Source organism: Echiichthys vipera, assembly GCF_963691815.1.
Source record: "Echiichthys vipera genome assembly, chromosome: 3".
NCBI lineage: Eukaryota > Metazoa > Chordata > Actinopteri > Perciformes > Trachinidae > Echiichthys > Echiichthys vipera.
Genome location: NC_139828.1, coordinates 25,040,418 through 25,060,208, shown reverse-complemented (window position 1 = coordinate 25,060,208; position 19,791 = coordinate 25,040,418). Strand labels below are relative to the sequence as shown.

The following is a 19,791-nucleotide window of genomic DNA, read 5'->3' as shown; positions in this document are numbered from 1 at the left end:
ACTCAAATAAAGATTTATTTTAAATCGGAAAAACTATTTTTTAAAACCCAGCCCTAGTGTGTATGCAACTGCCTTGCCTTTATGTAACTTTACATGAAAAATGTCTGTAGAGTTTAAGTAGTACCAACTTAATTTCCGACTTCAAATTCAATTTTGCTCTCCTAAATCCTAGTGCTGCCTATCAACCTACTTATATGATAACACTTATGTATTCATTACACTATGGCAACCCAAATAAAATTGTTTCTATATTCAAAACTGTATGCATGTGTGTATATACACAACAAAAACACCAATTGAAAGGCATGCACTCATCTGTCCACTTCTTCAGTAAACGTACTGTATGTTTGCTTACATACTTATTGTTGTTTTTACAGTTTTAGAAGTTAACATAGTCACATGAAAAGGGTGGCAGGGAACCCACTCTCACTCTGTACATTCAATGTATAATTCTCATCCCTCATTTTTCCTTTCTGTTCTCGCTTACAATAAAACTTCTACTTCTCACAGTCTCAGTTTGATTACTTCTACTTTGCCAACAAACCCAAGTTTTAGGTTCCCTACATATAGATGGACAGAGCCTTTTATCTGCAAACAGGAACAAGTAACTTTCAACACTCAGACAAAGAGATCAAGCTGGTTCTGGACAGTCCTGATTGACAGTTGTGAGGCAACCCACAGAGAACTTGGTTGTTGCTGCTGAAGAATGTGAGAATGTGACCTGACCAGACCCTGCATCAAAATGATCCCCTTTTTTTGTCCTGACCAATCACCGAGATGACGCTTGTCTCTCCCAGAGGCCGCAATTATATGCAAAAACAGTATTTAGAGGAACACACCGGTGCAATTTGACTTCACACCCTTTACCGTTCCTTGCTCAGAAAACATGACTTAACCACAGACCTCATTTTTAGCCTTGTTTTTTTAGGATGCTGATGCTGACCGTAACTAGAGCTGCAACTGAGGATTATACACATAGCAGAATATTGGTTCTTTTCTGATTGATGTCTAAAAAAATGCTGAAACACAAAAACAGTTTAACTGTATAAATAAGCACAATGCTACAGGTTACAAGATATTCTTCCTGCAGGCTTCTACTTTATTTGATATGCCTTGCCCACCCAAAGCTGGTGTGTGACACAATACACTGAACATGGGCTCATCCTGTGTTGGGCCACTCAACCAGACTGTTGTGCTAATATTGTATTTTACATTTAGAACCAAGATACAAAATAGTCTACGCACTGTTCCTCCCTTCTTTGACAGAAGGTCAAGTAGCAGTTGCTAATCCGCTCCATCTGTTTGCTACTTTTACATAGCGCACATGCTATTTGATCAGATACAAGCGCACTCCATCTCTTCCTTCTGACAAAAGCTTCGCTCTGTGTACTGTGAGCCAAATTAACTACAGAATGTTGGTGTATCGGATGCTTATCTTATCATATGACTTTCACAATGAATTTTTAGATTACTTGTTTTCTTATTCATTGGTAGTTGGGGTTTTCTTCCGTTTGTTATTTTAATTCACACTATGTGAACCCCTACATACAAAGTGTTTTTCTGTGCCATGTTAATAATCTATTCCATTTTGTAGATTTGATAAATAAACGTTATACAAACAAGTACTACCTTTTAAAAAAAATGTTTTAAAAAGTACTTTAAAACGTTTGGCCTGCAAGGAGATAGTATAATTGCAGAAAGGGTAGAATGAGGTAGTGCTGGGCTGTATACAGATTTGATTTCCTGTACGATATATATTTTTCATATACTTCTAAATAGGTGCATAGCTGAAACAATTGCTATGACTCTTCAAAATATATAATATTGTTCACCGTAAGAGCGCTACAATCAGGGCAAACTGTGTATTGAGAGAGAGGACCCCTAGCAACTGCATACTCTTCTTACTAACAGTTATAACTTTTAAAACAATTAGCCAAAACTAACTCTTTAAAAGAAAACAATGATATACCGTGAAAGTGCCAGAACCTTAAAAAAAAAATACTGTGATACTAATTTTTTTGTCATACCAAATAAGGCGTTCCTCACCTTATGTCTGCAGCATGGACATAATTTATTGACACACTACAAGTGAAGTTGTCCACGCAGAGGGAGAAACTTAAAGCCAGCATGAAAACACTGACATTTCTATTTTCAGAATTCAGCATAAGAAAAACAAAGAGATTAACCAAACACCCTGCTCCTTCCCACACTACTTCTCTTACGGGTTCAGTAAAACCTGAACCACAGTGGAACACTACCCACTTAACCCGTGTGATGTACCTTAAGGCCATAGAGCATGGGCTGGAACTGGAAAGAGAAAGGAGAGTCCACAAGTTCACTGCACAGGAATCTGAAAAAGAGGACAGAAATCTCATCAACAACAAAGCAAGCAACACGCTGACAAGAAAACAGAGACAAAAACACAACTTGGTCATTCATCACTAACAAGTACCAAATATGCTCTTTCAACCTAAAATATAAGATTAATCAATAACCCTTGACTGGTCACAAAACCTTAAAACTTTTGCACTAAAATAATCAGCAGGACCGTGAGAATATACCTTTCAATACTTCTTTCTTGTTGACACAGGAAATAATATGTTTGAATGAATCCAATCTGTCTGTGCGCCTTATTTCACTCACCCCAACATTCAAGAGATTTGATTCATTTATTTAATGTGTTTCTTCAGTAATGAAACAGAACAACATCCTGTATACGACAAAGGCGGAGTGTTGTTGGACAGTGCAGACTTTTGGTCACAGCAAAGTGGAAGGTCGACTGTTGGCTTCGGCCTGGTTTGCTCTGTGCTGGGACAGGATTAAAACCACCTCGGAGCAGAGTAATAATCTGAAGATTACCCACTACATCCAAGAGGCAGTTATATAAGCGATCAGAGCCTCCAAAACTGTACTTTCCCTCCAGTTTAGCATCACAGTGGCAAAAAAGGGCTCCTTTTATAGTCAGACAATTTCATATCCAGCCTTACAATCTTTTTTACTGTCTGTAAAAATGTAGCATATCAGCAGAATGTAGCATATTCGTAACTTAAAAAAAAAAAAAAAAAAAAAAGGTACAACAAGGGAACGGTACAGTAAATAAATATAATCTAGTGACATTAGACATAAATACAAAACTTTTAAATGTTGTCAAACTGTAGTCAAACAAAGGAAGGAAGAGCAAGCCACTGAGTCACAAAGCAGCCAGACAGAGAAGTTGAGGTGTGAGAACTTCCACTCTTAGCACAGATGAGGGCTGATTGTCAGAACAGGTCAGTATAGATATCAAGTCAAAACAAAACTAAAGAAAAACATTGACAACCCTTGTCATGTCACAGCGACATACCATCGCATACCGTATCCCCCCCACCACAAACACAGCTCGAAACAAAATAATTCACAGACGCAATCACTAATTTCTCACGCTGATAGACCTGTGAGTAATACATCTGGCTTCCTGTTCCAACTCAGCGACTCCAAAAGAACGAAAAAAAGTGTGACCACAGAAAAATGGCAAGCCAAACCCTGTGTACGTCCTGAATGCTGTAGCACACAGCCACAGACTAGGCTTCTGCTCTATATTTAGGCTTTCAAACGCATGCATTTCTCCGGTAGTGCTAAAAAAATATCTCATATCTCAACATAGTTTGTTAATTCTTCAAACAAATCAATGCATTTCCAGAACTGCGCATGGTTAAAGAGTCTAAACATTGTACATTTTGTGTAACTGGAACACGCGAGAAGGGCTAAAGGTCAGAGGAGCAGAACGGATGTGATCAATGGTTAACTTGACTTCATCTTACATTACCCTGCATTTTTCTGAGTCCAGTACACGGAAAGGATGCTGCAAATAGGAGACTGAGTCTGTGCAGGGAATAAAAGCCTGACAGAGGCGAGACTGTCCCGTCTCATTTCTCTTTGTTCTCTTCACCTTTCTGCCCATTTAAATTTTACAATAGCCTACAACAGTTATGTACAGTTTCCTTCATGTGCACCTTATAAGAAGCAGGCAGTGTGCTACAGTAAATTGGACAAAAGGGGGATAGCCTATATCTGGCTCCCTCCAACACTAAATGACAGGCCTGGCCCTGTTGTAATCACTACCTCTTGAGCAGAAACATTACTGGATTCTTCCGACTGGGAAGGGAAGCCCATAAACAAACATGTTTTTGCATGTTCCGAGTGATATTTCTCTAATCTTTATCTTGCTTTGGATGGCATGAATAGCCAGAAAATATGAAGCATTGTTGTACCGTCAATGGATCTAAACACGGCAGAAACCTTGGAAACTCGGCTGAGGCCGTTTCGAGGGCAAAGACAGGGTGGTTTCTTTGGCGAAGGCAATCCCAAACATCAATTATGTTCCAAAACCTCTCTCCCAAAGCCAAGGATAATCTTCCTCAGCAGGGCTCAATTATAGGCTATTTCTAGCTAGACTCGTTCCTTATTGTGTGCTACATTACGCCAAGTCTTTCAATTGAATCATTGAAAAAAATGCCTAACATAAAGTAATTAAAGTTGTGCTTTAATTTACACTGCCCTGGGAAGAGGAAGATACTTGAGGATGTTAGCATTATTACAGTCAGAGATGTGATGACCATCTGCTGATTTCAATAACACATTAAAGTAATATTTGTTCAGTTGTCCGGTTATTTATTTAGCCATGTGTAAATGCAAACACACACACACCTGGATCCAACTGCTCCGTCTAGGGTAAGATAAGAGGTCATCTACTGTAATCTGGCAAAAAAGGTGAAAGCTCATATCATGACAGAGAGGCCTCAGATAATTTTGGAGAAGACCAACCAGAATTTCCTATAGGACCTTTCCATATGGATCCAGGTTAACTGTGACACAGTTTGTATAGAAGCTGTGCCTAACCATGGCCATTTAAAGAAGGCCAATCTGTACATACTATCTGGAGATGACAATATAGCAGTCAGTGGAACCTATCATATAAGTTGGGGACCTGGGCTGTATTCAAAAATGGCTTGAAGGCTCTCCAAAAGTGAAGCCAAAGCATTTTGATTGCCCCTCTGGTGGCACACCTCAAATAATTTCTCCCCACACATGGAATCTGTTAGTGTATGTAGTATTTATCATGGTGTTGTGCGCTCAAGTGTATATCTTTCTGATGTGTTTGTTTTTAAATCAGTTACCTAATGCTATAAAATGGGGTGAAACATCATGACTGACAGCTGTGATTGACTCGTGATTAATCAGGTGGGTGTATGTTGATGATGTGACTCCACTGCCCAATCCCTACTGTGCAGACTCTGGTTACAAAACAGGGAGGCCCCCTTATCTGGGATATTTTGGCTTCATTTTTGTACAGTAGGAGGTAAGGAATATGAAAGAAAATTAAAATGACAGTATATGCTGGAAGAAAAAGCTGCTAGTATGCAAACCACTCGTAATATGACACCAGAAAACTGTATCAAATGGCCGTTGCTGCAGAGTTCAATATACCAAAAGACCCAAAACAAAGCCAAGTTAGATACTAGAGGAAAGTTGGCACTTTAGTATTATATAATATTTTTTGTAGTCACCGCTAAAATGCTGAGTTAACAGTTAATCCTTGCAGGGGGCAGCTTAGTGAGGGGCCACTGTGAGGGCGCTTTCCAGAGCATAGTTTTTCATCCCCATGCTCTTCAATGCCATTAATGTCTTACCAGATTAAACCAAACGTACTAATTCACTGGAATTATGCCCCAAATAATCACAAATGGAAAGCTATCTGCATTCCAGGGGGATTCCCTCTAGTTTGTGCGTGCAGAAGAGAATATACTACACATCTGTACTGCCATCAGAAGCTTATCCTGGAAGGGACCAAGGGGGATCAGCCAGTTGCAAAGGCTGATGATCTAGTAGGCCAGAACAAGCACAACATTGCAAAGTCCTGTGAATAAAATGCTTAAGCTATGTGTAGTACTTTGTGGCAGCACCACTGCAGTTGTCCTCTTATATAGTACACTGCATGCAAATATGCACAACAAAGTTCTCATTACTCAGAGCATAGTTTAGTCCACCCTCATTTGGGCCCATGAGTGAACACAAAATGACTTTTCTGTTGTCACTGTGCCTTCGTCTGAACTAGCTTGGCCATCTCCACCTCCAGCCACACAGTAGACTGACCAGATTCCTTTCCGTCTGTATCCAAGTGCCACTGGTTGTGTCTCTACAGAAAGCGAACAAATGCTTCATTGTGTGTCTGATGCACTCTGAACAAGGAGAATGAAGTCCTCAGAGGAATTTGCAATATGCAAAAGCTGACAGTTCTCTCACTGTTTTGCCAATGCATAAGAGAACCACCATGCTTGGACATGTCATGGCTTAGTACCTTCAAACACACCACGTTGACCTCGCACTAACTAAAGTGTTTTTTAGATACGAGCCAAATAACGCAGCTTGCTTTCACAGGTCAACGTCCCAGATAAAACGAGTGCATTGAAAACAAGGTTCAGAACTGTGTGAATACTGCGGGTATTTTGTTGGTGGTTTTGTTATCTAACATGAATAGTTTTCACTTCCAAGCCAAAACTAAGACCGAAAAGAGAACTATCAGCCACGTTAAAACTGGCCAACGTATACTAAAGGTAACGTCCACGGTAGCTTTTAGTTAGCAACTAGCCTGGGGTTGATACTGTACTGAGCTAATGTTGAGCAGGAGGCTAAGCTAGCAGCAGCAACTTGATTTAGCTGACCAGCCTGTCGTCAACTTGTGTTTTAAGTTATCGTTCAACATGCTACTGCGATAGCAATGTTACCAGACCAGCTAACGTTAAAACTAATGACAACAGGGATCTAAACGATGCTTACGGTTTAACCTGAAGGTAGCTATGCGATTAACTCACATCAGCAGGAGCCAAACTCCTAATTTAGCCACAGCAGCCAGTTTGGTAGCTACAACAGTTCGGAGAGCTAACGTTAACCTCAACGGCAAAGTTCATCACGGAACTTAACTGTATAAAATAGCAACCGCCGTGTCCTCACTGACTTAATGATTCGTAAAGCTGACGTTACTCACAACTTTAGTTTGCTCTAGGTCGCTATCTTGCAGAGGTTCTTCTCATTTGCCGAACAAGCTCCACCGTCCTGGCCCTCCTCCATCGGAAGGATTTGCGTAGTGGTGTGATTTTTTTTTTTCTCAGCCTGTTTCGGTGTTGGGAGCGAGCTCCACTGTCAGAACAGACGGTAGCATGTTTCTCCCGCCTTCTTCATCGGGATTGGCTGTGATGGTGTACGCCCACATAAAATGCAAGCTTTCTATTCGACAAAATACGTGTCAATCCGGAGAAAAGGACCTGTTGATTGGATGACGTCTCTGCGTGACGTCCTTTTGGGGTTAGTTTTTATCTTCACCGGCGTACACCGCAACAAGGTGGGCGGGTACTCGGGTGAGTGCAGCTGCAGTGACAGGCTCAAATAAGGACAATCCTATGGGACAAACTACTTAATAAAAACTAAGCACACAATTATTTTCTGCAAATCTTGAAATGTTATGACAAATTAGGTAAATCCTTGCTTGTGTACATGATTGTGTTGTGTTTTGCATAATTGTACTTTTTATTGTACTCTCCTTGTGCCAACATTTTAAACAATTCAAATGCATTTGAAAAGTGAATGTACATTCTTAAAAGATAATTAATAAAAATATGCATCTATTTAAAAAAATAAATGTCTTATGTCTTAAATGCGGTGTTTGCACTACTTATAAACACCGCATTGTTAAAATGCTAAGTGGTGAATAACAAGTATTGAGTTTACAATGACAGAGAGAATATTTATCTACAATTTAGAAGGTTCGCTACACTTCCATCATGTAGAAGTAGTAAATAAAACCGTTAATAAAGCATCTCAATGTATTCTTATGTATATATTTATGTATTTGTCAATACTGCAAATAATCTGTATCACACGCTATATATAATTAAATATAATTGCAGCTTTGTTATACTGTGTTGCTTATTCAATATTTATTCACAGTTAAACATGCACACAGTTATACAGTTAAATATGCCTTATAGAAAACGTTATATTTGTTGATAATTGCATTTATAAACACTCGAAATTTCTATATATATCTACATTACAGTGTTAAAACATGTGTTAAAGGCTTTATACTGCTATAAATTCTACAAAGTATAGGGTTATCAAATTCATTGGTACAAGACAATTATTTTCATAATTTTTGACACAAAACATTTTCCTTATTCACCACCAGTGTTTTCTCTCCCTCTATAATTCCAAGACTGTTTACGGACTCCAGTATGCAGAAATATTCAAACACACCATATAATCCATTTTAGTTCAGATGTATTGAAAAATGGACAGGACAGTGTTTTCCTCGTCAAACCTTACCTTTCAGAGTTATTGACCTCCCTTCCCAACAAGTTATAGCATGACATGGTTGGCACCAAAGGATTCCTTAGATGGTCTCATTTCATATGATATTAACATCTTAACTAAATATACAAGTGAGCCCACAACCGAGTCCTGATCAATACTGTAATGGAGAATTCTCTTTGTAATAGTGATTGAGTAAGGATGGAGCTATAAACAAGACTGATCTATCTTCCAACAGCAGACTTATCAGTGCAAAGAACATAGGCAAGTGGGCAGACAAACATGACACTACAGAAGTGATATTGCACAAAGCTTGCAATGGCAGTAAAAGACCTGACCTCCCTAAGGGGACCCCACCCACTCCTGTTTACTCTTTGCATAGGGCCCAAACAGACTCTAGGATCGACTGTGTTGAGACCAAGACAGGACTGCTACAGCCCTGCCTTAGTTATCAACAATTACTAGCTGTCTCCAAGCAAATGATGATCCTGGTTAAACAGGGCAAACACTGCAGTCATTGTAAAAATGTGCTGTGTGATGCATATAAAAAGATGAGATTTGTGACAATATGCTATTGATTTTATTCTTTAGTCAAGATGAGAAAAGTTAAACTACATGAAATAAAAACTACATGCAGGATGTTTAATCATGTTTAATCATTTTGTAAGATACTTTGTACGTCTACAAATGAAGAAGTACTTGGTCAGATGAAACCTGCAGGATAGTAGCTCCCTCTAGTGGCAATCTTTTGAATGCTTTCTCCTAAACCGTTATGTTGTGCAATGTATCAAAATAAACTTTTTTATTTATCAATTATATACAGTATTAATTGCATTGGAAAAAAAAAAGAAAAGTTGCAACTGACAGATCCACAACGAGAGTCAGTCCTTCAGTGTTTCAGATGAGGCTGCAAAATAAAATGGAATACATAAACATGTTTTATTCAGGTTACTCTGACATGAGTATGTTAATGTACAACACAGGAAATAGGGACCAACACTTAAATACTTTAACATGTATTGCATTTTTTGTCTTATTGGGAAGATTTGCCATTTCTTCATGATTGTATACGTTTGTGAGCACAGCAGAAGCCATTTTATTAGTAACCACCATGCCAACGTATCAGACTGCACTAACCTGTTTAAATAGCTTCAGAGTTGTGCACATTGTTTCTCATAGGTCCGTCAACATATGATCCTTTTACCTCTAGCTTTTCACTTGTTCTGCGGGTGTTTCTTGAGCTCCTTTCTTACATTCTTCACAGACATGGTGGCAGGATCTGTCGGGAGAACGTTCTGGTCAGTGACATGCAGAGGCACTTGGAAGTGTATCGCATGTATAAAATATTATCTTAATTTATTCAAGCAGAAGTGTTGCTGTACAAACATGACATATTCAGTCATTTATCTTGTCAAATGAGAACAATAAAAAAAGCTGTATAAAGGTTTTTTCAAAGTCATATCTTCTTCATTATCACCCCTGCTCTTATCAGCATCTGTGTAGATTAGTAACTGTTATTACTTAAACACAGCATACCATGTAAAACACAAGCTTCAAAATGATAGTAAGAGTCCCAGTCTGCTCTGATTGGTCCGAATTTCTGGGTCCTCCACATCTACATTTTCAGCATCTCTGCACCATCATTGCAGCTGGGGATTGACTCCAACGGTGCAGTCATGTCTGTGGTATAGTTGCGACATCATGATCGTACAGATGTCCTGACGGCTCATATAAGGGCACAGTTCCTGAATACAGGCTGAGCATTTATATACTTTCACAGTATTTATATAGAACTCAACCTTCTTTATAATAATAAAAAAGACATGTAAATCTCACTTTTTACAATATGGGAGCTTGGAATTCAGTGTATTCTCTACCTGTGTCTAGGACCAGACTTCCAAAAGCCACCTCCCTCACGCATGGGTCCAAATCCTGGTCCACCCTCAAGGCCAACCTCCTGAAATTTGCTTCGGCAAGTTCCAACATAAGATGCTTTCCCCACTGCATAACCAAAGATTCCAGCAACTGAAGGAAAAAAAAAATCATAATGAGGGACCAATGATTACTGAGGAGTTGTTAAAAGCTAGTTAGAAAGTCAAACATACTAGATGGTACACACCTGCTAGTTTTGGAAAGGGACCCAATGCTTTTGATGATTTCCAAATGCCTGTATGGAAATAAACCTCAACTTAAACCAAATGGGATGCTTACTAAAATGATTGCTTTACATGTGTCATGATATGATGTAAGGACACATTGTGAATATCAGTGCTTTACCTTTGTAGATGAGACCTCCAGTGACGGCCATGCTACCCAGAGAGAAGGGAAGAGCTGAATAAAGAAAGAGAACAACGTCTAAGAATACAATGGTCAGTAGCTGATTGAAGGCAAGGTAGACAGACAAAGGTGATTTTACTTTTGTCACTGATTAAACACTACAATTTGCTCCCCAAGCAAAGTGCATTCACTTCCTGTCATTGACCCTGCCATGCTTGACTTGAGTTTAATCTGACTGAACCTTGACCTGTTAAGTAGTACATATTGTTTGATATCAGACTGTATTTTCAACTCGTTATACACCATTGATTGAGTAAACTCTAAAAGGTATGGACCCAGGCAAGGAGTAAGACTTATTCATTCGTCCAGCTTCTCATTCAGGAAGTACAGTTTGTTGCTGTTGTTAAATATACCTGTATAGTGAAAGAACACACAGCAGCTGTAAGGCTTGCGGGGAGTGGACGGATAGGGATCGAGACTAAGTATGATAAATTGTTGTTGACACATAAAACATGGACGATTCTCAGTTCGTGGAGTCTTAATTGTAGCCAGACAGCTATGCTAACTTTCTCCATAGTAATTCTGATCCACTCTGGCATTAGAGCTGTGTGGGCGTGTATAACTGACATCAAAATCCACCTAAATCTCTTGTTAGTTTTGTTACACTTGTTGGAGCAGGTCATTGTTTCAAGGCTTCTGTTTGGCATATAGACACGGGCGACCTCCCTGACTAACTCCAACCAAGAAACAAGATTTTTATTAGCCAGAGTAACTTAAAAGACCTGCATGGGCATGATATTTCACTGAATTTACTGCAAAAGATGAAAAATAAGCAGTACATAAACACACAAAGCTTGAACAAGCCCGTTGGAACATGGCAATAACAATTAACATGTCGCCATTTGTAACTTGACTCCGTGTCCCTATATAGGAGTGTTTTTGGGGTGATTCAGACTGAATTCCACAGAAAAATGTAAACATAGAGCAAAGTAAACAGTGCATTGATAGACGAGCCCTGCCCTGCTGCGTCTTCCACAAAAGACTTGCCAAACACACCTGAAAGAATATACCCAGTGCAGCCTCACAATGTGGTTTTAATCCCTGACAGATTTGTTGGCTTGACTGTTTGCTTCTACAGTGATACAAATCTGACTGTGTGTGTGTGTGTGTGTGTGTGTGTGTGTGTGTGTGTGTGTGTGTGTGTGTGTGTGTGTGTGTGTGTGTGTGTGTGTGTGTGTGTGTGTGTGTGTGTGTGTGTGTGTGTGTGTGTGTGTGTGTGTGTGTGTGTGTGTGTGTGTGTGTGTGTATCTGTTGAATATCTAAAGGGGAATACCTCTGTTCCAAAAGCTTTCTTCTTGGCACTCTTTCCAAATCTTTTTCACATCATCCCTATGGACATGACGATCACCCATGGGGCACTGTAACACACACACAGGGCACATTAGGTATCATATCTGATGGCCATGATGGCCCACATTGTCCAGTATGAATCATTTGTTGCTTCTCACCTTCCACTCCGCTTTCCCTGCAGCTGGACCAGGAGCAGCTGCTGCCTCCTCTGTCCTCACTGTTAGAGTTTGTACAGTTGTTTCAGAACTCATGATGAAGGAGCTTCCAGCTTCTTTGATGAACCAGAACCGAGCAACTTTCTCAGGCTTGTATACTTCTTCTCCCTCAGTGCCTCTTATCTAACTGGTTTTAATGGCTCCGCCCTATGTTTACACTCCATCCCACTTGAAAAAAACAGACCAGAGGACCTGCCCATTAAAGAAACATAGTAAAAAAACATGGTAAACATGGTAAAAACTAATCTTAAGATATAGAATTGTATATGAAAACTAAGAAAAATGTTTTCCCATGTGTCATATGAGATGAAAGCTTTACCTCTACCCCTGTACATATATCCACACCCCAAAGTAAGACACTCCTTTATTTGGAGTGGTCGTTGTTTCTTTCATGCCATTGTTGAACAAGTAAGGATAGAGGTAAAATACAATTTTCAAAAATAAATAAATAGCAATCAGTCTTTCTGGTAGAAATGGAATACTGAAATATGTTACTTCATTACAAGCATACTCGTCCTAACCAAAGGTCAGGGACTGGTTTTATTATAAGTCCCAGCATCATGGCTATTAGAAGTTAAATCAAAGAATGGTTTATTACCACTGATAAAAAGAAGAGATAACAGTGATAACAGAACCTGGTTCCCTAATATTGGCAAATATTCACTGTCTTGGACAAAGAGATTTAAGATAAGATACTTAATTGTGCCAGCTTTGTCACAAAGGCAAATAAGGGCACATTGTTTAACATTATATATATACACACATACACACACGCATAATAAATATATACTATTAGAATATACATTATGTATAAACAGCAAAAACACCTCATATTTAATGAGATCATGTTTTGTATGTTAACATGTCAGAGTAAAAAGTACAATAATTCCCTCAAAATGCATTGAAATAGAAGCAGTATAACAAGTAGCAAGCATGAGGAGAAGTAGTGCATTTCACACTGCAAACTAGTGCTAGCAGTAGCCTTTTGCCACTGCAAAGGGAAAGTGTCTCTGCTCCTGCAGGCACAAACAGGTACAGTAGAAAGACAGGCACAGCTGTGTGTTACAGCCATTGCAGTGGTCTACTCAGCAGGCGGTTTTCCCAGTTCTACCTCGAAGGTAATATGAATTTACTGAAAATGGTGGCATTCAGGGGGCTGGTCTTGCTGCTCAACTTGTGTTACTCTCAGTTAGTGATATTAGCTAACTAGTGAACCAGTTAAACGGAGTCATCCACTACACCTCAGTGGTACTAATCATAGGTACTAGTGTTAAAAACAAACTGGGTTGAATGTATCCGCTCGTTTTGACTAATAACTGAGTCTCCCAGTCACCTGACAAACAGTGCTCATGAAGCACATCTCAGACTTCCACCGAAGTCTAAAAACTAGTGACCACGCGAGGACTGAGATACTTTAATATGCTATTCACACACCATCGTGAAGTGAGACATAATTCACACTGCCAAACGCACCGCCACCAACCTCCGCCCGGCTGAGGTGACATTAAACGAACCCAAACAGCAGCTTCCCTGGGAGGTCAACTTATGACTGTATCGACCAATCAGATTCCATCGTGGGCTGGTTTCGGGCATGCACGAGGAAATTCTGGTGATTGGCGTGCTCGTATAAACCTCTAGACCAATGAATCACAGCGGTGGCGCAGCCTGTTTGGGAACTCTGACCAATCATATTTGCACGCGGGAGGGGCCTATTTATCCCCCCGCCTTCTTGTGACATGGCACCATGAATAGCCAACGGACAGCGACCGAAGGCGGAGACAGAACGGGCTCTGCTCCAATCATCGTTCACGGGCGTGGTTTACGTCGACATGGCCCGCCTATTGGCCGGTCTCCGTACTTCCCACAGACAGTTGTATGTTTCATAAAAATGCACTCTGATGCGGCAAGTAAGTAGCAACGTTATAGAGGCTTTTCTGCATCAAAATGCTAACATCTAAGGTTGCGGCAGAGTTTGTCGGAGAGAAGCAAACCGGCGCCGTGTGTTTCTTATCTACTTTTAGCCCTGTAGGATTTGATGAGGACGCATGAATTCGGTGCTATTTGGTGGCCCCCTTTGTATTTGCCAGTGCTGTCTTTGGCGACAACAAAGGAAAGATAGCTAGTGTAATTTCAGTTGTTTTGGTCATGCAGGAGGTTTTGTTGGACACGGCAGTCTTCCTGAAGTTGTTTTTTGTGTGGCGTTAGCAGAGCTGAGCAGAATGCAGCCGACGTATGTTAAATCCAGACGGTTTTCGATGGTAATCTGTGCGTTGTGGTGTTCATATTCGTTACTGAGGGACCGCCGTGCGTTTCAACTCAAACTTAGGATGAAAATAATGCCATAGTAAATAGGTCAATTTTCTGGTCAACTGCGGACTATTACAGAGAATGAAAATTGTGACGCAGTTGTGTAAAACATCTTGCAATGCCTGCTGCAGCAGTGCTGTCGGGCTTTGCGGCATCTACAGCAACTGCTGCAAAACGTCTGCGCAATGGTTATGTGCCAGTAGGCATTATGATGTTAGATTTTTTTCAAGTCAGTGTAAAATGCATTCAATCAGTTGGGGTAAATGTGGGGGGTAGATGGGTCTGAAAGAAATAGTTGTTCTGTCGGCTTGGGAACTGTAGTTTAGTTTCCCAACTAGAGAACAGCCTTCAACGGCCTCTTTGGAGGAAATGGACTACAACACCCATGTGCCCAACTCTCTAGATACTTTGTAAACTCTGTGCAAGTTGCGCGTCTGCACTGCTATTTTAGGTATGCAGCTTGTGTGGTTTTTGTCTCGTTTATGCCTCGAGAAATACATTTAAAGCATCGAGATTCGATGACAGCTTTTGGGCGGAAATGCACTGATGACATCTGGTGACAAGGTAGCATGCATCATCAAATATGATCGACTTTGCAATATCTATAATCGAGTAATGCAGAGAGTCACTCCCTCATTCGCGTGAGACATTTTTCTGTCGTTTTCTGCAACGTGAACCTTTTTAAAGTAGAAACCACACCAAAGTATTTTGAGCACTGTAGGTGCTATGTTGATCACTGGCAAACATTAACATCATATGTTCTTGTTGGTGCTACGATGATGTCACCTTCGTGTACCCTTGTGCCAAGTTTCTAAGTTTAATTCGGAGCAGAGGGCTGTGTGTTATGCTGTAGTTGAATTTTTGATGTTATTTTTCTTGTGGAATTAGATTTACAGCTGAATTCCCACTTGACTACACTGGCGAGCATCCATAAGATCCACCACACCTTGCACAGGCTGGTAAATACATATTGGCAGCTTGTGTATTTTGTATATTTTAGGTTTGTGTTGAGTGTGTCTGTGTGTGTCCCCTTCACAAGTATGTGGTATCTATTTTAATAGAACCTGACAGAAGACGTTGGACAGGATAGCCACCCCTCAGGTAATAACTCAGAAGGTCCTGTAGTCATTGCAGAACACTGTCACTACTGTCATCACTGGGACAGGCATGCATTAAGCTACTGCCAAAACAATGTGTCTTCCTGTCGGCTTTCTGAGAGTATGTTTAGCAAGAGAAAATATGCCTCATCTATGTATTGCTCATACGCTCTCTTCCATTCTGTCTTCCACTTCCTTCCCCAGCTTGTTGCTCTAGAGCCATGCCTCCTAGGAAAAAGAGGAGACCCTCTGCTGGAGATGACATGTCAGCCAAGAAAAGTCGCCAGGACAGGTGTGACATGCCTTTGCTCAAGATAAAAAAAAAATGAAGAAAATAAATTAAAAAGTCTGTCAGTTATGCGCGAGCCCTTGATTATTGTGGCGTATTCAAGAAGAATGTATCCCTGAAGTCTTAATTTTGCAGTTAGGGAAGCCTTTTTAAATCAGATTGGCTGCTTTTGAAATTGTGAGCTGCGTTTGCTGCTAAGCTTGTGATTAAAACTTTCTTTTAATCGGCAGCGTTTTCAGAAAACATGAAACGTCACAAATTCGTGAGGAGGAGACATTTTCCAGTAAAAGATGCTTGGAGTGGTTCTATGAATATGCAGGTGGAGTTTTACATTTTAAAATATTACACACCTCACGTTGTCAGACGCTCGTGGTTTATTCGCATTTGACCACTGATCAATGGCTTCAGTTTTTTTAGCTCCACATGCGAATTTAATGCTGTATGTGACATCACACTTGTCGTTTAAATAGGTTGTGATAACGTGGTGGGTCCAGAGGGCATGGAGAAGTTCTGTGAGGACATTGGAGTGGAGCCAGAGAATGTAAGCAGTTTTCTTGCATTTTGATTACATCCGTTTGGTCCCAGTTTGCTCGCTTTTTACTGTTTTTCTCTCTCTTGCCGCCAGTCAAACTAAGCACTTAATTTGGACAAACTTTTGGCTGTGTTATGTCATGGGCATTTCTCATCAGTTGATTATTTGTGAAAATAAACAAATGGCATAATCCTTTTTTTTATCAGTTATTCACTTCACAGTCACTACTAATTTACACCCATTCTTTTTTTCAAGGGTTTTTGGGGTTAGTTGTTTTCTGTGTTTGACATGTAAATGACTTATTTCAGTTGATAGATTGACAAAATAGATGTGATTCACACATCTACAATATAAGGTTGCCTGTAGCTGTAAACGTTGCTGTCTGTGCCCAGGTGGTGATGCTGGTTCTTGCTTGGAAGCTGGATGCCCAGAGTATGGGATATTTCACTCTCCAGGAGTGGCTGAGAGGCATGGGCTTACTGCAGTACGTCAGTTACCTTTTTTGTATTTTTGCATGCTGTTTTCAAGATTGATTTTTGCATGTGTTTTCTCTGCCTCTAGTCATGTCATTCTAGAGTACTCTAGGCACTCAGTAGAGCAGCTAGTGAAGTGTGTGTGGGTGTATGTCTAAGGCACTTTTTTCCCCCTGCTGTCAGGTGCGACTCCACGGAAAGGCTGAGGAACTCGCTCGACTACCTGAGATCTGTCCTAAACGACAGCACCAGTTTTAAGCTCATTTATAGATATGCCTTTGATTTTGCTCGGGTGAGTCGTGATAAGACTTTTCTGGAAAGATGCTCACATACACAGCATGCTTAAACACACTGAATTCCGTTCAATTGAATAGTAAAATCCCTGTAGGGAGCAGTTGTTTGCAAATTGTGCCTGATTGAAATTCCTATAAGGTCTTACTGAGCCCATGTTCAGACCAATCTTGATGTTTCGAGGAGGTCAAGATAATTTTACACTTTCACTTGGAGTAGGAAAGCACTTATCAAGTGTGCTGCCTGTTTACACTGCCTGACTTTCCTCTCATGTAGACATTGAACCATGATTTGAAGAACACTGCTCACTCTGTTATGGTGAATGAAAACATGACGCAGTGACTGTGATAACAGTGTAATATTTTATTAAAAATAACAGCACCGGATTAAGGAATTCAGTCTGTTTTGTATATTGGGCTAATGTTGATAATGATGTTGCTAGACCGCCCCTCTAGAGTGTGGTTGACATGCTGCATTGATTTCACAAAGCAGTGGGTGTTTTGATTGGACAGGAAAAGGACCAGAGGAGTTTGGACTTGAACACAGCCAAGTGTATGCTGGGGCTGCTTCTGGGAAAGACGTGGCCTCTGTTTCCTGTGTTTAATCAGTTTCTAGAGGTAAGTGTCATGTCCACAGATGTCTACAAACAGCATTTTACTGTAGTTGTATATAAGATTGTTTAAGTCCCTGTTTGTTCTTGAATAGGGTTGTTGCTGTATTCATATATGTCATTTGTTTACTATTCCTCAGCAATCCAAGTACAAAGTCATCAACAAAGACCAATGGTGCAATGTTTTAGAGTTCAGCAGGACAATCAACCTGGACCTCAGTAACTACGATGAGGATGGTGCCTGTGAGTGAACAAATCCAAGCATAATGCCGCAATCACACCAGATCAGGCGTTGCGGCATTCATTTGAATGTGTGTAGTGAATCTAGACCAACCACAAGGAATGCCTTAAAAAAATGCAGCGGCCCTGCGGCAAAAATTTGAAATAGAATTAACTTGTGGAGAACAAAAAATTATGGAGCGTTACGTTATGTTTCACGAGGAGTCATTCAACTTCACCGTGTGCACCAAAAATCCACTGTAATAATAGGCCACACATCCTGGCTAGTTATTGAAAGTGTGCTTTCCCTATCCGTCGCTGCAGACAGACAATCACTCGTAGGACCCGGCATATTTACTAGCAGCGTGGCTAAATGCTAGCATCCCGGGGAACGCAATGGAGACACAAATGGGCTGTTATAAGTGACTCTCCCACACCGCTTAACAACATTTTGCTAATTGCCGCAATGCCTGATTTGGTGTGAGTACAGCCTTAACATGACAACAATGCTTTATGTGAGTGTTACACAAATAAATGCTTTCTAATCTCTTCTACTCTCTCATTCTTTTGTCAGGGCCGGTTTTGTTGGACGAGTTTGTGGAATGGTACAAGGAAAGACAGATGTCATAGGTGCAGCGCAAAATGGAAAATGGAAAAAATACAACTGTGACAACAACTATGAGAATCAACAACCAATAAGTAAACAATACAAAAATGGTAAAGCAGTGACTGTGGGTGCTTCCTGGTAGAGGAGAGGTTCTGTGGGTGGGCTAGGGTGGGGGCACTGGGTTCGCAGCCTGGCTGCATGCTGTCCACAGCGTGGAGAGGCTGCCATTGTGGAGTTATGTTCCCTACCGAAGTTGCATAGTGGGTAAGCTTGCAGCAATCCCCAGTGGCTTTGCTCCCTCTCACTGTGACATGTCATATTGCTGTCTGTGTTAGGATTACATGATATCATACATGGACCATGGAAGCAAAATGGTATTGCGTGGGAGAACCACTCCTCAACCCTTGTCTTCAGCACAGAGATACCAACAGTGACCATTCATGCATTGTGTCTGAGTCTTAAACAGGGTCACTTTGACCTGGGCACATTTAAATATTATATATCTGTGCAATGAACTTGAGCTTTTCTGGACAGATGGCACTACCTATGGTTTGTCATATTTTGAGTTGGATAGGAGTTCTTCAAGAAGCACACTGTGTCAAATGGTTGATCACAGGTTTCTGGTGCCTGTGCTGTTTACTATTGATTTGTGCCAGTGATTGATTTTTTTCCCTCCAGTTTTTGTTTTCTTCGCGAACCCCCTGCAAAGGCTTCAGACCTCATAACACCAAACAAATCAGCATTGCTGCTTACTAACTCTTATTACAGTAGAGCGGTGAGCCATTAGTGCTCTGATCAGCATTTATTGGTCCGATGACCGATTTATGTATCTACGTTGTGTAGGTAAGAGTATTATTGTGCCTCAAAACATGGAAGTAACTTTGTGTGACACACACACACACACACACACACACACACACACACACACACACACACACACACACACACACACACACACACACACACACACACACACACACACACACACACACACACACACACACACACACACACACACACACACACACACACACACACACACACACACACACACACACACACACACACAGTGGTCAGGGATTAATTCAGGATGAATTCAGACTGTTTGGGCTGTGTTATAAGTTGACATAGAGCTTGTTGGTGTCCATTTTGTCTTGATATGTGACATTTGTTTGTCCTCC

General features: G+C 40.6%; 3 protein-coding genes across 7 annotated transcripts in view; 1 reads left to right on the top strand and 2 right to left on the bottom strand.

Annotated features, from left to right (window-relative positions):
• The window catches only part of fryl (furry homolog, like), a 76,506-nt gene extending 69,354 nt beyond the window's left edge, over nucleotides 1–7,152 (bottom strand). Inside the window, exons 1-2 of the mRNA XM_083911615.1 lie at nucleotides 7,025–7,152; nucleotides 2,281–2,350 (exon numbers count right to left, since the gene is read on the bottom strand). The gene's annotated coding sequence lies outside the window, so the exon portion shown is untranslated. The remainder of the gene's footprint in view (nucleotides 1–2,280; nucleotides 2,351–7,024) is intronic.
• A 1,828-nt stretch (nucleotides 7,153–8,980) lies between these two features.
• ociad2 (OCIA domain containing 2) lies at nucleotides 8,981–12,264 on the bottom strand. 3 transcript variants are annotated; one of them, XR_014593161.1, is made up of 7 exons: nucleotides 12,129–12,264; nucleotides 11,954–12,038; nucleotides 10,621–10,674; nucleotides 10,463–10,510; nucleotides 10,221–10,368; nucleotides 9,481–9,622; nucleotides 8,981–9,250 (listed from the first exon to the last, which is right to left on the bottom strand). XR_014593161.1 is itself a non-coding variant. In XM_083911642.1 (7 exons), exons 1-6 carry the CDS (start codon nucleotides 12,219–12,221, stop codon nucleotides 9,550–9,552), a joined length of 501 nt encoding a protein of 166 aa, XP_083767768.1. In that variant the 5' UTR covers nucleotides 12,222–12,264; the 3' UTR covers nucleotides 8,981–9,250; nucleotides 9,548–9,549. The 3 variants fall into 3 exon arrangements, 2 of the variants coding, with proteins under 2 accessions (XP_083767768.1, XP_083767769.1); XM_083911642.1 differs by having other exon boundaries at nucleotides 9,548–9,622; XM_083911643.1 differs by lacking the exons at nucleotides 8,981–9,250; nucleotides 9,481–9,622 and adding an exon at nucleotides 9,894–10,023.
• A 1,027-nt stretch (nucleotides 12,265–13,291) lies between these two features.
• On the top strand, nucleotides 13,292–18,754 carry dcun1d4 (DCN1, defective in cullin neddylation 1, domain containing 4; the record flags this gene model as incomplete). Of its 3 annotated transcripts, none has more annotated exons than XM_083911531.1 (11): nucleotides 14,074–14,092; nucleotides 15,381–15,451; nucleotides 15,554–15,593; nucleotides 15,794–15,881; nucleotides 16,109–16,197; nucleotides 16,349–16,419; nucleotides 16,803–16,894; nucleotides 17,067–17,175; nucleotides 17,687–17,791; nucleotides 17,925–18,027; nucleotides 18,578–18,754. In XM_083911531.1, the coding sequence occupies 11 exons, from the start codon at nucleotides 14,074–14,076 to the stop codon at nucleotides 18,631–18,633; spliced, it is 843 nt and encodes a 280-aa protein (XP_083767657.1). In that variant the 3' UTR covers nucleotides 18,634–18,754. The 3 variants fall into 3 exon arrangements, with proteins under 3 accessions (XP_083767659.1, XP_083767657.1, XP_083767658.1); XM_083911532.1 differs by lacking the exon at nucleotides 14,074–14,092 and adding an exon at nucleotides 14,588–15,056; XM_083911533.1 differs by lacking the exons at nucleotides 14,074–14,092; nucleotides 15,381–15,451 and adding an exon at nucleotides 13,292–13,303.
• Nucleotides 18,755–19,791: the final 1,037 nt, after the last annotated feature.